The following is a 17,309-nucleotide window of genomic DNA, read 5'->3' on the forward strand; positions in this document are numbered from 1 at the left end:
CCCATCATCACAGATGCCAATCTTCAGCCAATTCGAATCACTGCACAAGATATCAACAAATGGCTGAAGGCACTGGTAACTTCAAAGGCTAAGGGCCCTGACAATATTCCGGCAATCGCACTGATAACTGCTCCAGAACTAGCCACACCCCTAGTCAAGCTGTTCCAGTACAGCTACAACACTGGCATCTAACCAGCAATGTGTAAAATTGCCCAGGTGTGTTCTGTCCACAAAAAAATGGACAAATCCAACCCAGCCCATTACCATCCTATCAGACTACTCTCAATCATCAGCAAATTGATGGCAGTGGTCTTTGACAGTGCTATCAAGCAGCACTTACTCATCAATAACCTGCTCACTGACTTCCTGTTTGTGTTCAGCCAGAGCCACTCAGTTCCTGACCTCATTACAGCCTTGATCCAAACATGGACAAAAGAGCTGAACTTTGAGGTGAGGTGAGAGTGGCTGCCCTTGACATCAAGGCCACATTTGATCAAGTGTGACATCAAGGAGCCTGAGCAAAACTGGAGTCAATGGGAATCAGGGGGAAAACTTTCCACTGGTTGGAGTCATACCTGGTACAAAGGAACATGGTTGTTGGTGTTGGAGGTCAATCATCTCAGTCCTGAGATGTCACAGCAGGAGTTCCTCAGGGTAGTGTCCTAGACCCAACCACATTCATCTGTTTCTTCAATGACCTTCCCTCCAACAGATGGTCAGAAGTGGGGATGTTTGCAGGTGACTGCACAATGTTCAGCACCATTCACAACTCCTTGAATACTGAAGCAGAAATGTCCATATGCAGCAAGACCTGGACAACGTGCAGACTTGGGCTGATAAATGGCAATTAACACTCATGCCAAACAAGTGTGAGGCAATGACCATCTCCAACAAGGGATTATCTAGCCATCGCCCCATAACTTTTAATGGCATTACCATCTCTGAATCCCCCACTATCAACATCCTGGGGGTTACTATTACCCAGAAATTGAACTGCACCAGCCATATAAATACAGTGGCTACAAGAGCAGGTCAGAGGCTGGGAATTCTGCGGCGAGTAACTCACTTCCTGGCTCCTCAAAGCCTGTCCACCATCTATCTACAAGGCGCAAGTCAGGAGTGTGATGGAATACTCTCCCTTTGCCTAAATGAGTGCAGCTCCAACGACATTCAAGAATATCAACAGCATCCAGGAAAAGCAGCCAACATGGTTGGTATACTTTAAAGCACCTTAAACATTCACTCCCTCCACCACTGACATACAGTGGTAACAGTGTGTACCATCTACAAGATGCAGTGCAGCAGCTTACCAAGGCTCCTTTGACAGCATCTTCAAAACCATCGACCTCTACCACCTATAAGGAGCAGCAGATGTGTGGGAACACCACCACCTGCAAATTCCCCTCCAAGTCACACACTATCCTGACTTGGAAGTATATCGCTGTTCCTTCACTGTTACTGGGTCAAAATGCTGGGGGTCCCTTCCTAACAGCACTGCGGGTGTACTGACACCACATGGACTCCAGCAGTTCAAGAAGGTGGCTCACCATCACCTTCTCAAGGGCAATTTGGGATGGGCAACATGTGCTGACCTAGCCAGCAACACCCACACTGTGAATTAATAGATTTGAAGACACAGCCAAAAGACTGCATGGAAATAAGCGCAATGGCTGCTATGATCCAATAACCTGGCCAAAATGACCACTTGGGCAAAGTATTACTAAATGACTGCCGATACAGGAAGCTACCATAAAGCAGCACCTTTGACTCAGGAGGAGGGAGAGGAGTCAGGAAGCGGGAGGCAGGTGACAAAAACCCGTACAGTATCTTGTACAAAAGCAAAAGTGATCAATTCTCAGAGATCTTCTTGGCAGGGGTGAAAAACTCAAAACAAAGATCAGCTGAAAATCAACACTATTCAAGATGCTGAATACAACAGAATAATGGCAATGACCAAAGGTACACAAATAGAGAGACACAGGCCTACAGATTGATTCACAGATTGCACATTATGGGCAGCAAGTGCTAGCAGATAAAGTCTATGAATCTTACTTCTCCACAGACATTGAACATTAAGAGACTGAGCAGAGGAGGGTAACTGTAGATTGTCCTGTGCCCCTTCACTCCCTGGCAGTAATTAGCTACAGCAATATGTAGAAATGGGACAATTTTAAAAGGGGTGCAGGAACTGAGGTCTGGGGGTTCACACTCAAATCTTTGAAGGTGGCTGGAGAAATTGATGAGGTAACTTTTAAAAAACGCCTTATAAAGCCATAGGTTACAAAAGGAAGTAATGCCAAGCCCTTATAAATCACTGTTTTGGCCTCATCAGGAGGCTTGTGTCCAATTCTGCACACTGCACTTTAGGAAAGCTGTCAAGGTCTTGGAGAGGGTGCAAAGGATATTCACTAGAACAATATGAGGGATAAGGGGCTTCAGTTTATGCGGAGAGATTGGAGAAGCTGAGATTCTTCTTAGAGCAGAGCAAATTAAGGAGCAATTTATTAGACGTGTTCAAAGTCATGATGGGTTTTGATCAGTAGATAGTGAGAAACTGTTTCCACTTGCAGGATACTGGTGATCCGAGAACACATATTAAGATAATTGGGGGGAAAAAAATTCAGAAGGGAGATGAGGAGATTTTTTTTTACCCAAGTTGTCAATATCTGCACAGGCTGCTGAAAAGGTGATGGAAGCTGACTTTTGTTTTTATTCGTTCATGGGATGTGGGTGTCACTGGCTGGGCCAGCATTTATTGCCCATCCCCAACTGCCCTCGTTCAGAGGGCATTTAAGAGTCAATCACATTGCTGTGGGTCTGGAGTCACATGTAGGCCAGACCAGGTAAGGATGGCAGATTTCCTTCCCTAAAGGGCATTAGCGAACCAGATGGGTTTTTACGACAATAGTTTCATGGTCATCGTCAAACTTTTAATTCCAATAGTAACTTTCAAGACAGTATTAAATATATACTTGAAAGGGAGAAATTTGTAAATGTATGGGAAAAGGGCAGCAAGTGAGGCTAATTGGATAGGTATTTCAAAGAGACAGCATAGACAGAATGGGACAAATGGCCTCCTCCTGCACTGCACAATTCTGCAAACTGAATATCAAATTCAGACGTGCAGAATAAATTTGTTCTGTTCGTAGCAAAAGAAAGCAATAAATTCCCTCTTCCGCTAAGATGGTGATGGTTAGAAATCACTTCCTTCTTATGGTGTGTTCTGTATCTGTACTAAGGCCCCTCCAGATATTTTGTAGGGTTGTGGGGCAGGTGGAGATTACACAGAGATAGGGTGGGGTGAGGCCATGGAGGAGTTTGAAAACAAGGATGAGAGTTCTCAAATCAAAATGTTGCTCAACAGGGAGCCAATATAAGTCAGCAAGCAGAGGGGTGAGGGGAGAACGGGGTTTGGTGGGAATTAAGGCTCAGGCAGCAGTGTTTTGGATGACCCCAAGTTTACAGCAGGTAGAATGTGGTAGGGCACCCAGGAGTGCATTGGAATAGCTGAGTCTAGAGATTACAAAGGCAGGGATGACAGCTTCAGCAGCAGATGGGTTGAGACAGGGGCAAAGTCATGCCATGCTACGGAAGTGGAAATAGGCAGTCTTGGTGATGGCTCAAACATAAGGTCAGAAGCTCGTCTCAGTATCAAATACGACACCAAGGTTGGAAACAGACTGGCTTAATCTTAGGTGGTTGCTAGGGAGAGGAATGCAGTCCATATCTTAGAATCAGGGTTTGGAGCAGGGGCCAAAACCAATGCTTTCAGTCTTCCCAATATTTAATGTGGTTGACTAGTTAGTACATCACCCAACTTCATCAAGGGGACACCTACACCACAGGTACTGCAGCAGTTCAAGGAAAAGGCCCACCGCCATCTTCTCAGGGCAATCAAGTATGGACAATAGACCAAATCAGTGTTGCCAAGTCCAGAGAATTGATAGAAAGGATGGATTGGACCGTACAGTCCACAGCTATTTTTAATATGGGTTTATCCTAACTATTGAAAACCGGGCCCAATCTCTGGCATTGCCATGGTGATTCAGAGTTACTTTCATTTTTTACAGGGGAGTTGAGAGATAGAATTCACAAACTCTCCACAGCATCACCTACTGACCAGAGCCTGTAACTGAGCCTGCAACTTAAGTGTTACAGGTAACAAAGGATTTCCATTCTCAAGCTTTCTATAATAAGCTTTAATGGTAAATCTTGACATAAAAGGGCAACCAAAAGTCATGCCAAAAGGAAAACAGGCTGGAATTTTAGGCTTGCACAGGAGTTTCAATCATATGCAAATACATGAAGTCAAAAAATATCCCATTTTGCTTGCACACAAATACCGCCCAAGTTTAAATGTGACACATTCTTACCTGCATCAGATACCTGGGGCTCTCAGGCATTCCCAGAGCGTAGACAAGCGCAGAGGATAGACTAGGTATTGAGCAGAACATCACAAAGAGCCTCCAGCTCTGAAAGTGCAAAGAGCCCAGTTGAAAAGACAGTGAAGTCCTGGGGATAACCAGCCAAGCGAGGCCTGAGAACAAAGACAGAGCCACAACATTAAGTCACGGTTAGAGTCAAGTACAGCAGCACAGTGCTAGGGCTGGAGGACAGAGTTCAAAACATATTAGATTTCAGTTAAGTGCAGTTTACACAGAGGGAACTAAAAACACTCCCATCAAAAGCAGACTGTATTTTTAAACTTTTTGATTATGAATGAAATTTTCCATTGTTTTTCAAAATCAGAAAGAAATTCAATTTGCACCTCCAAACAACATAATCGATCTGTTCAGAACAATGAACTCTCCTTTCTACCAACTCTTCTCCGGTTTGGAATAACTTCCCCTCTCCCTCCCCTTAATATTGTGATTCAGTTTTAATTTATGCATAATAATAAACAATACTTCACATTGAGATCCTCTGTGACAACAGAATAAATTCAACGCTTAACATGTTAAATCTTTATGAGCTACCCCTTCTTTCCCATTGAGAAGTGCCGATTTCAAAGTTCTCATCCTCATGATAAAAATTCTCCACGGCTTCAACCCTCCCCGTCTCTCTAATCTTTTCTGACCCTACAACTCCAAGATTTCTGTACTTCTCCAGTTCTGGCCTCTTGTGCATTCCCAATTTATATCATCTCACCATTGGTGGCCGTGCCTTCAGCTACCTGGGCCCTAAGCGCTAGAATTCCCTCCCTAAACCTCTACAACTCTTTATGTCTCCCTCCTCCTTTAAGATGTTCCTTAAAACTGTACTTCTTTGATCAAACTGCTAGTATCTCCTTATGTGACTCAGTGTCAAATGTTGTTTGATAACACTCCTGTGAAATGCCTCGGGATTTTTACAACATTAAAGGCATGACACATACACAAGTTGTTGACGTCATCGTCAGAGTAATAAGCTATTTTTGAATTAATTGGTAGATTCTTGTTTACTGTGGAAAAACTAGAGACTGGTAGTGTGTGAGAGGCATATCTCTACCACACAGTGGGAAATCACCCTGTGCCTGTGCAACACAGTTCAGAGGGCCAACAGCTTTCAGGCTGCCGTCAATAATAATATTGATGCAAACCTCTAGGAGACTGTCAGGCAGAATTAGTGGTGGCTAGAGTGTAGAACTTCAAAAGGACAGGCAGGTTTGTGGAATGGGTGAACAAGTGGAAGATGAAATTTAATGCAGAGAATTTTGGTAGGAAGAATGTGGAGAGACAATATAAACTAAAGGGTATAATTCTAAAGTAGGTACAGGAGCAGAGGGACCTGGGTGTGTATGTGCGTAAATCACTGAAGGATAGGCCGAGAGCACAGTTAATAAAACATACGGGATCTTGGGCTTTATGAATAGTGAGAGGGAGTACAAAAGCAAGGACGTTATGATGAACCTGCATAAAACACTGGTTCAGCCTCAACTGGAGTATTGTGTCCCATTCTGGGCACCACACTCAGGAATATGTGAAGGCATTAGAAAGGGTGCAGCAAAAATTCACAAGAATTGTTCCAGGGATGAGGAACATAGATAGATTGGAGGAGTTGGGACTACTTTCCTTGGAGAAGAGAAGATTTGATAGTGGTATTCAAAGAAACTGTTCCCATTGGTCAAACGAACCAGAGGGCACAGATATAAGATAATTGGCAAAAGAAGCAATGGTGACACCAGGAAAACTTTTTCATGCAGTGAATGGTTAGGATCTGGAATGTACTGCCCGAGTGTGGTGGAGGCAGGTTCAATTGAGGCATTAAGAGGGAATTGGATTGTTATATGAAAAGAATGAATGTGCTGGGCTATGGGGAGATGAAGGGGAGTGTCACTTGGTGAACTTCTCCTTCGGAGAGCCAGCACAGATACGACAGGCTGAATGGCCTTCTTCCGTGCTGTAACCATTCTATGACTCACTGCCAATTCTCATCAAAAGATTGGCTAAGAATTTAACATGTGCCCAGCACCTCCATTACTACTACAAAACTTCCAAAGTAAAGTTCCGTAAAGTTTCTCTCAGACGCTAATTTAGCTTTGTTTCCCACTGTGCATTCTTTTGAAATCGAACACTTTTCCATCATGCAGTCAACCCCCCTCCAAGCTGCTTTAAGAGTGACTTAGAAAGATATGTGAGTTTAAGCCCAAGCCTCCCCAGAATTGAAGACTGACCAACAATCTCATTTAGACTGCTCTCCTCATGGCCTGTGTTTCCATGAGTGTTGATGACCCCCAGGGATGAGGTCTGGCATCTCTTCTTCACACCCACCTTCAAGAAATCTTGATAAAAGATAATTACATCACAGCACGTGTGAAGACAGGCTGCCCAGAGGAGGGCAGAATTTAGAGATCTATATAGAACTCGACAAAGCAAACAAACAAAATGGAGAAATGCAACATACCATGTATTTGTGTAATAAAGATGGACAATTTAACCTAATGGTATACCCTTCAGTTTGGATAGAAAACGGTAACGTGGACATCTTAAACAGGGTAGATGAGCCGAATGGATTTTCTAATTTTTGCATAGTTCTCTATTCTAGATGAGATTTATAAAGGAAGTATCTTTAAAAAGTTACACACATAACTAACAATGCAAGGGTGACAATCTTCAGCAAAAATTTCAACGTGATTCTTTATTATTAAGGTGAATAAAAGGTTGAGATCCATGGTAGGGGACACTAATCAAGTTCAAAGGAGTAAAATAAACTAAAAAAATCAACATTGGATTTGAAAGATCGAGGAAAGTAAGGTGTTCTATGGTTCTACGGTCTGATGAATGAATGCATCGACATTAAACGGCTGAGACAGTCACCATTTCAACCTTCTGGGGTGGAAGAGTGCAGAATACTGGTGTGGAGCTTAAATGAATGAGGGGAATGCTTCAAGGAGCAGTGACTATATTAGTTACGAGGAATACGAGTTCTCACCTACATCATCATAAACTATGATATCTTCTAGCAAGAGTTTTTGCTAGGGTGATACACACATTTTAATTTGGAGCCAAGGCTATGTGTGATCTTTCTTCTCAGACGTTTACAGGTAGAACAAGCACATAATGCTGGCATACTTGTGCTAATTGGACACAATTCCAAAGACTGCGCAGCAAAACTGCAGGGGGCTTCGCATGAGGTATAAAGTAGTAAACAATCCCCTTCAGACAGAAAAGGGCACTGCTTCCCACTTCTTAACTTCTCAGGTGATAGAACTAATTAATATAATTTACCACCCTGTTCAGAAAGGATTTGGGGTTTACCCCAAGGGATTTGCCTACTGTCAGTTTTGATCGGAAGCTGCCTGGACCAGGTATCTTCCCTCAGTTCGTTTGTTTCAACTTTATTCCCACATCTTCACAGAGATGGATCTCCTTGGAGGCCAAGGTGGGATCCACACAGGAAACAAAATTAGAACTAAATTAAAAGGTTTGAAAAAGCATTTTAGAATTTGAATGCATTGTTATTGTGGTCAGGACTCAAATTTCATGGATCAGTGAAACCACTGCATTGTTCTCCATTTCTTAATTTATTTTGATTCTGTATAAATTTACACAGTGCAATATGTTTCATTTTTGCCTGGAATACCTGACCTGTCGGCCTGACGTCTCCTCACCTCTCAGAAAGGTCAGCTGTATGAGGTGGTCACCCCATACTCATTCTGGGGTATACCCAAGAACAGGTTAGGATCTCAGTCACTTTGCACATGAGGTTTATGTGCAGGACAGCCTATAGAAATGGGCCTTGTAAGTAAAGAGAGAAGAAAGTTGGTTGGGAGAAAGCCTGAATTCTAACAACAGTTGGAGCTGCAGACCAAAAGACCATTTAAGGTCCAATTAAAGCAACTGTCAAGAAACAAACAGCAGTAGAAAGTGATACAAGAGCCCAGAAAGATAGGGACTGAGAGTTCAAATCAACTCTCTCAACTGGTAGCGGTGTCCTGGTACAGGTATGTAGTAGAGGTGGAAAAGGAAAGCCATAGCTTCAAAAGGAAGATAAGGACAGTGGAAAAACAAGACAACTCGGTGTCAACACAGGTTGAAAGGGATGCCAGCACTTGGCTGAAGGAAAGAAGCATTAGCAATGGGAGAAATAGCCTCTTCTGAAATCACAAGGTTAAGCAGGGGAATAGGAGTGCTAGATCAACAGAGAAGATTAATCCAAATTACCACAGATAAAGTAACTTTTTTTTTTATTAACATTGACAGGAAGCACCTGCAAATTGTGGGTCTATCCACTTACTAGGAGGATATTCCTTAGGGTCTGTGGTCTATGAACCAATCCAGGCTGGGTCTCCGTGTGGAATACCAAAGAATTACTGAGAGTGAGCCTAGTTATACACCCGGATGGACAATTTCAAAGGGTGCAGTGGGATTTACAAGAATTGTACCAGCGATGAAGGGCTTCATTTATATGCAGAGACTATTGTTTTCCTTGGAGCAGAGAAGGTTAGGGGTTAATTTAATAGTGGTATTCAAAATCCTGAGGGGTTTTATATAGTAAATGGGGACAAACTGTTTCCAATGGCAAGAGGATCAGTGACCAGAGGACACAGATTTAAGACAACTGGCCAGGGAGAGGATATGAAATTTTTCTTTTGTTTACTCAAGAAGATATAATGATCTGGAATTCACCGTCTGAAAGGCTGGTGGAAGCAGATTCAAGATTACTTTTCAACAGGGAGCAGGACATATAATCAAAAAGGAAAAATCTGGGGTTAATGAGACTAATTGGATAGCTCTTTCAAAGGGCTAGCAGAGGCACGATAGGCTAAATGGCTTTGTGCCTTGGTGTATGATTGTATAACATGCTGTGGGCCTACAGGTGCTGAGATAGTCATGCGATCTCCATGTGGCACATACTACACCACCAGGAGATGGCACAGTCACACCACACAAACTCCAGTCTCATTGCACTGTAGGCTTTATGTAGATGGTGGAAACAACTTTAAAACATAAGTATCACATAACAGCTAGATCCAAACTATCTATACTTCTTGCACAAACCCTCTGACTCTTCATAAATTATATTAACCCAACACCTCCTGTTTTTCTCATTCTTTCATGGGACGTGGGCATCGCTGGCTAGGCCAGCATTTATTACCCATCCCTAAGTGCCCTTGAGAAGGTGGTGGTGAGCTGCCTTGTGGTACACCCACAGTGCTGTTGGGGAGGGAGTTCCAGGATTTTGACCCAGTGACAGTGAAGGAACGGCGATATATTTCCAAGTCAGGATGGCGAGTGGCTTGGGGGAGGTGGGGGGAACGTTTAGTTAGCATTCTCCTGCGGAATCCTAACTCAACATACACGTTAGCCTCCACCACATCCTCACGGTACCAGTGTATAAACACTGACTCCCATATTGGTAAGCTACTTTTCCTAAAGCTGTGCACCATCCCACAAGGAGAAGCAGCAAGGTACTTTTCAACTGGCAGAGAACGATTAAAGCCACTGTGGCGTGGGGTGTGCATTTGAGCCCCAACATAAGTCTGTGGGAGCTTTTATCACATTTGACAAATGTAAGTTGTTTTTATTGTGCAGGGTAGCTTTGCTGCATGAAATTTTAATGAGGCAAGTAACACAAGCAGATTAAGAAAGGCTCTTGAATTTGATCGCAAATGGCATTAAAGAGGGCAGGCAGACGGGCAGGTTCTGCTACATAGCACTAAAGGGTGTTTTGCATTCGTGGCAATGGATAGTACTAATTATATTGTAATAGGTGTGGTTCTTCCTGCTTGTGATGACAGGTGCAAAACTTGAGAGAACTGGTAAAAAATCATGGATGTTTTTAACCATCATCCAAGTTGAGGCAAGAGGCATCTCATCAAGAGATGCATTCCTTGATGTTAAGTGAAGGAAGCAGATTCGATAGTGACTTTCAAAAGGGAATTGGTTATACACTTGAAAAGCAGAAATCTTCTGGTTGCTGGGGTTGTGGGGCTAATTGGGTAACTCTTTCAGAGAAGGAGAGGAAGGGGCTCCTTATGTGCCATATGTTTCTATGATGTGCTCTGGGACATTTTGCCTCACATTTGGTGGATGCTTTGTGGCCTCGGCAGTGGATAGTTAATCCTTCCACAGTGAGGATATGGAGTTGGAATCCCCAACCCAGACAGGGGCGTGTTCACAGGTTTGGGAGCCAGCAGTGCTCTTGGCAAATAGGGAGCAACACCACAGGCACAAGGTAACCAATTGTAACAGGGTGGGACAAGAAGGGCAGAGGGGCAGCAGCGAGTGTAAGCCCCCATTTCCTCACACACACACACACACACACACACACACAGCACACACACACACACACACACACGCACACAGCACACAGCACACAGCACACAGCACACAGCACACAGCACACAGCACACACACAACTCCACCCACCTGCTGCTAAAATGTTCCCTGCCATCCAGAAAGTGGCCAAAGCACTGACCATGCAGCCTCTTTTGTTCCGGGGTTGAAATTCCGAAAAATAGGAGAATATGACTGGTAGGGAACCGCCGACACTGAGGAAGCAAGCAGAGTTAAATTATCACACACCCATCACAAGACAGCAGGCTGAGGTCACCCAGCAAAGCAAGATCAAACACAGTACATCTACCTCAGCTCACTGTCTACAGTCAGAGATGTCGTCTTTTCAGCGAGAGGTTAAACCCAAGGTCCCATCAGACCCTCAGGTGGGTAAAAAATATCACAGGGCACTATTTCGAAGAAGGCCAGGGGAGTTCACCTCAGTGTCCCTGGCCAATATTTATCCCTTAACCAACATCAGTAACAACAAACCACCTAGTCATTTATCTCACTGCTGTTTGTGGGAGCTTGCTGTGCACAAAAATGGCAGCTGCATTACCTACACGATAACAGTCACTGTGCTTCAAACGTACTTAATTGTCTGTGAAGCACTTTGGGACTTCCTGAGCTCATGAAAGGCACCAGATAAATGCACATCTTTCTTGATCGAGTACCATAACAACCCGATTTAACACAGAATGAAAGAACATGACAGAGGCAGATAACTTATCCTTGAGCATTTGTCTACAACTGGGGTTCCTGAGCTGAACGAACAACTGGGATCACAAGCTCCCTCTCCCCCATGGCAGCAATGACGATTGTGCAGCGCAGACTCAGACGGGACAATCCTGGGATCAGCTCCAAGGCCCCTTGATGTGTGCGCACACAGGGATTTCTGGTCCAATGGACCAGCTCTCTCAGCTCTACCCCCACCCACCCCTCCATCCTCCCTCTCACGGTTCTACGTCCCTTCCCCCGCCACCCTCCTCCCAACCTCACAAATCTCCCCTCATTCCCACACTGGGGTCACAGCAATTTTCAAGCTTCAAAATGGGAAAATGGGCTAAGCCTTGTAATCAGTTTAAAAAAAAAACAGTGATAGTTACCATTTCAGGAAGATTGAATGTTACGGATCACTGGTATAGATCTAGATAGTTAAATAGTTTATGGAAAATAGTGATTAGGTCTGTCTCTAGTCTTTGTCTGAATGGACGCCAGCCAATCTTGTAATGATGCTTTGATACAGGGCTGTAAGTTGGCTTTTGTATCCTAATTGTATTTGGTAGAAGGGGCATTATACAAAACTGTCATGCAGCAAGAGTGAAAATTAAGTGACAGGACTTTACTGAAAGACATACACACTGAAAAGGAGCAACACTCACATGTATTTCTAGGTTTGAAGTGAAATTTGTGATTTATATACTGGGAATCTGCAGTAATGTCCTTGGACACTGTCAGCAAGTGTACAGTGACAGAGGAGGCTGGCAAAAAGCAGTGTGCGTGACTAGCAAGAGATCAGTGAAAGAGAACTCCAATGCTGAAGTTAATTATTTAAAAAAAAAAAAAATTCTGTCAAGTTGAACGATTGCACAATTTTACATCGCTCCATCTTTGAAATGTCAGTCCTCGGGTAACTGGGGTCACAGTGGGGCAATTGTGACTGCGACAGTCTGAATACCTGGTTTGTCCTTACATTCTTACGTTTATAAGCATGCAGCGTACCTCAACTCCGCCAAACTATCCCTTACACCCTAACCCCAAAACATCTGAGATTTCATCTTCCGAGACCATTGGCTAATATAGAGCACCATGGAGGCCTCAGTTAGACTCCTAACTGAATTCTCCTATTAAAAACTTCATTCCAAACTGCAGAACAAAGTAAAAGGCAGGGAGTTAGCTGGAGAATAGGTGGATCAGAATGATTACAAGCAAACCACCCCAACAGAGGATTCACGTAATGCCCTAAAGCTCAAGAATAAAGAATCATAGAACGATTCAGCACAGAAGAAGGTCATTCATCCTATCGTGCTTGTGCTGGGTCTTTGAAAAAGCTATCCAATTAGTTCCACTCCCTTAATCTTTCCCCATAGCTCTGCAAATATTTCCCTTTCAGGTGTTTATTTGCTTCCCTTTTGCAAGTTACTATTGAATTCAGCACAAAGGTCGAACTCTATGTTCAGCTGTACGCCAGGATGGGAATGGTGTTCTCACCTGTGGTGTCAGTGAACTATTCCAGGCACTACAGCTACATGGGTCACAGCCTCCCCCTTCCACCCCACTCCATTCCATTCCACTCAATTTCTGCTCTTGGCACAGAGCAGACACATAGCAACTCTCAACTAAGGATGAGCCCCTCTTAGGAGGCTGACAAGGGACAACTTGAGGAAGAGCCCTGGAAGAAAGCTAAGTACAACCCACCCCTCCAACGATCCTAACCTTCTTCTCAAATTCAACTGAATGAGTTTGGGACTGGACAGAGAAGCAAAGATACAGGGCAGTACAGTGACATTCCATCACACAGCAGTAAGTGGCATTCTGTGCTTTGGAGTCACCACTTAGCCACAGGTAGTACAGAGAGCCAAGGGAGGTGACGAGGAGTAGCAGCACGACTCGATACTCACCCGATTCCACTAATGAATCGCAAGAGTAGGAACTGCCAATAATTATATGCCAAGCTGGACACAGCTCCAAAGACACCGTTCACCGCCAACGAAAAGACAAGAATTTTCTGACGGCCTTTCAGGTCTGCAAGAACTCCCCACACATATCCCCCTATCATCATACCTGCAGAAAACAGGAAGCAACACCGTTAATGCAAGCTTAGACCCAACAAGGATACATATCCATATACCAGGCTGTCCAACAAAAGCTGCATCCATACCAGATTCCAAGACATCCTAAAGCACTTCCCATCCAGTGAAGTACTTAGATTCAAACAGCAAAGAGCTAAATGACCCTTAATCTGTCCTGTCTTTTTTTCCCCTCTGGTACTGGCTGAAGGAGGAATTTTCAGCACAAGGCATTGACAACTGTCACCTGCTCCCACCCCCAAAGGCCACTGGGCCCTTGACACCCACTAGGTTTAACGTTTCATATGAAATACAGCACCTCCAACAATGCAGCATTCCCTCAGTACTCATTCCCCAATCCATCACCTTAAACATTCACTCCCTTCACCACTGACGCACAGTGGCAGCAGTGTGTGTACCATCTACAAGATGCACTGCAGCAACTCACCCAGGCTCCTTTGACAGCACCTTCCAAACCTGCAACCTCTACCACCTCGAAGGACAAGGGCAGCGGACGCATGAGAACACCACCAGCTGCAGGTTCCCCTCCAAGCCACACGCCAACTTGACTTGGAACTATATCATCGTTCCTTCACTGTCGCTGGGTCGAAATCCTGGAACTCCCTCCCTAACAGCACTGTGGGTGTACCGACATCACACGGGCTGCAGCGGCTCAAGGCGGTGGCTCACCACCACCTTCTCAAGGGCAATTAAGGATGGGCAACAAATGCTGGCCTAGCCAGTGACGCCCACACCCTGTGAAAGAATAAATAAAGGTTACAAGTATGTGTCTTGAGTTATGTGCTTGGGATCTGGAGAGAGCATTGAACTCACATTTGAAACTCCTTAAATATATGGCATGCACTTAATTTCAACTACTATTAACCTAGTCACATGCATGATTTGCATTTGTCAAGTTGCTTCTTATTTGCTAAACTGGTTCTCCAACTTGCAGGAAGAGTATATTGTAGACAGGTTAAGTCAGATGAACCAAAGGGCTTCCCATGCCTGAAACTATTGTTGTGTTGCCATATTTAAAGCTGCGAGTTAAACAAACCCTTTTTCTACAAAAAAACAAAATGCTTCCACCTTAAAGAAAAAAGGAGCAGGGAAGCAAAATGATGAAGGTATATGTCAAGCCTTTTAAAACACCAAAAAGTATAGGAAAATGGGAAATATGTAGCAGAGAGTAAGAGATAATGAAGAAAAATATTGAAGCTAAAATGAGAGAGAATAGGAGGAAGAAGGAACAATTTTTAATTTTTCAGGTAAATTATGGCCTGGATGTTTGAGTTAGTGCTTTAGCATTTCATAGCACTAAATGCTATTCTGAAGTTTAAATTACTGCATACCAGTATTGGGGTGCCACAGGAGTTAGGCTGGAAATAAAACTGATACAGTGAGGCAGGACTTTTCCCTGATAAAAACAAAAAGCTAAAAGCTACTGCGGATGCTGGAAATCCAAAACAAAAACAGAATTACCTGGAAAAACTCAGCAAGGACTTTTCCCTGTATCTGCGAACTTACAATTAGCTAAATTAGTAGAATCTTTATGTCAGTAAGTTTGCTGAGCAATGGCCAGACCAACTTGGATATTTCTCATCATACACACTTTGGCTCTGTAATCATTGTGCTAAATTATTATTTTTTAAAAACAAATGTTTAATTGGGATGCAGTGTCTTGAATACCTGTAGTGAATGTACAGACTAGTGCCACTTACCAGCATGTAATATCAAGGAAAGTCAATTGTAAGCAGCTTAGGCACTTTTTTTTTAAACACAGCACCCAAATTACCTCTAACATGGTTTGACGACTAATTTTCATGCAGAAGTGAGAAGGAAAATGGTGCAAGTGTCACAGTTTGTTTACACTGATTTCCTCACCTTTTCCACAGCTTCAGATTCTCAACAGCAGGAAATTTAGTGCAAATTTTGACAGAACTGGACAGGAAGTTCTCAGGCATTATTAATATAATAAACATAATGTACTATCGGCCACTATAGCCAAATTTACAAATCATGTACTTCTGGCTGTTAGTCAGCATTCTGTAAATTTGATTGACTATATTGGCCAAAAGTACAGAAAGAGATTGAAATATCCTCGGAAATTATTTTTAATGGTTGTCTAGAATAATCAAGATGGATCCATTTCTACATTGAGAGTGATATAAAAGAAAGATGAGGATATGAACAGGATTCATCTTAGATGCTGGCAATAAGTAGCAGATAAAAACAAAGTTAGAGGTCAGTCATCTCAACTCCAGGACATCACTGCAGGAGTTCCTCAGGGTAGTGTCCTCAGCCCAACCATCTTCAGTTGCCTCATCAATGACCTTCCCTCCATCATTAGGTCAGAAGTGGGGATGTTCGCTGATGATTGCACAATTTTCAGCACCATTCGCGACTCCATGTCCAAATTCAGCAGGACCTGGACAATGTCCAGGCTTGGGCTGACAAGTGGCAAGTAACATTTGTGACACATAAGTGTCAGGTAATGACCATCTCCAACAAAAGAGAATTCAACCATTGCTCCTTGATGATCAATGGCATTACCATCACTGAATTCCTCCACTATCAACATCCTGGGGGTTATCATTGACCAGAAACTGAACTAGCCATATAAATACTGTGGCTACAAGAGCAGGTTAGAGGCTAGGAATCCTGTGACGAGTAACTCATCTCCTGACTCCCCACCATCTACAAGGCACAAGTCAGGAGTGTGATGGAATACTCCCCACTTGCCTGGATGAGTGCAACTCCCACAACACTCAAGAAGCTTGACACCGTCCAGGACAAAGCAGTCACCTTGATTGGCACCACATCCACAAACATTCACTCCCTCCACCACCGACGCACAGTAGCAGCAGTGTGTACCACCTACAAGATGCATTGCAGGAATTCACCAAGGCTCCTTCGACAGCATCTTCCAAACCCACGACCTCTACCATCTAGGTGGACAAGGGAAGCAGATAGATAGCAACACCACCACCTTGGAATTTCCCCTCCAAGTCACTCACCATCCTGACTTGGAAATATATCATCGTTCCTTCCTGGGTCAAAATCCTGGAACTCCCTGTACCTACACCACATGGGCTGCAGCAGTTCAAGGAGATTCAACAGCCACAGCCATCTTCCTTTGTGCTAGGTATGACTCCAACAAGTGCAGAGTTTTCCCCGATTCCCATTAACTCCAGTTTTGCTAGGGCTCCTTGATGCCACACTCGGTCAAATGCAGCCTTGATATGAAGAGCAGTCACTCTCACCTCACCTCGGGAGTTCAGCTCTTTTGTCCATGTTTGAACCAAGGCTGTAATGAGGTCAGGAACTGAGTGGCCCTGGCAGAACCCAAACTGGGTGTCAGTGAGCAGTATTGATAAGCAAGTGCTGCTTGCTTGCACTGCTGATGACTCCTTTCATTACTTTACTGATAATCAGGAGTAGACTGATGGGGCAGTAATTGGCCAGGTTGGATTTGTCCTGCTTTTTGTGTACAGGACATACCTGGGCAATTTTCCACATAGCCGGGTAGATGCCAATGTTGTAGCTGTACTGGAATAGCTTGGCTAGGGGCCAGGCAAGTTCTGGAGCACAAGTCTTCAGTACTATTGCCAGAATATTGTCAGGGCCCATAGCCTTTGCATTAACCAGTGCCTTCAGCCATTTCTTGATATCACGTGGAGTGAAATGAATTGGCTGAAGACTGGCATTTGGGATGCTGGGGGCCTCTGGAGGAGGCCGAGATGGGTCATCCACTTGGCACTCC

At 43.9% G+C, this 17,309-nt stretch overlaps 1 protein-coding gene across 1 annotated transcript in view; it reads right to left on the minus strand.

Moving 5' to 3' along the window:
* sv2 (synaptic vesicle glycoprotein 2) overlaps positions 1-17,309 on the minus strand; it is a 73,237-nt gene that overhangs the window by 36,816 nt on the left and 19,112 nt on the right. The window contains exons 4-6 of the mRNA XM_078532575.1: positions 13,379-13,541; positions 10,851-10,972; positions 4,374-4,537 (exon numbers count right to left, since the gene is read on the minus strand). Coding sequence (XP_078388701.1) covers positions 4,374-4,537; positions 10,851-10,972; positions 13,379-13,541 — 449 coding nt within the window. The remainder of the gene's footprint in view (positions 1-4,373; positions 4,538-10,850; positions 10,973-13,378; positions 13,542-17,309) is intronic.

Source organism: Cetorhinus maximus, chromosome 30, assembly GCF_964194155.1.
Source record: "Cetorhinus maximus chromosome 30, sCetMax3.hap1.1, whole genome shotgun sequence".
NCBI lineage: Eukaryota > Metazoa > Chordata > Chondrichthyes > Lamniformes > Cetorhinidae > Cetorhinus > Cetorhinus maximus.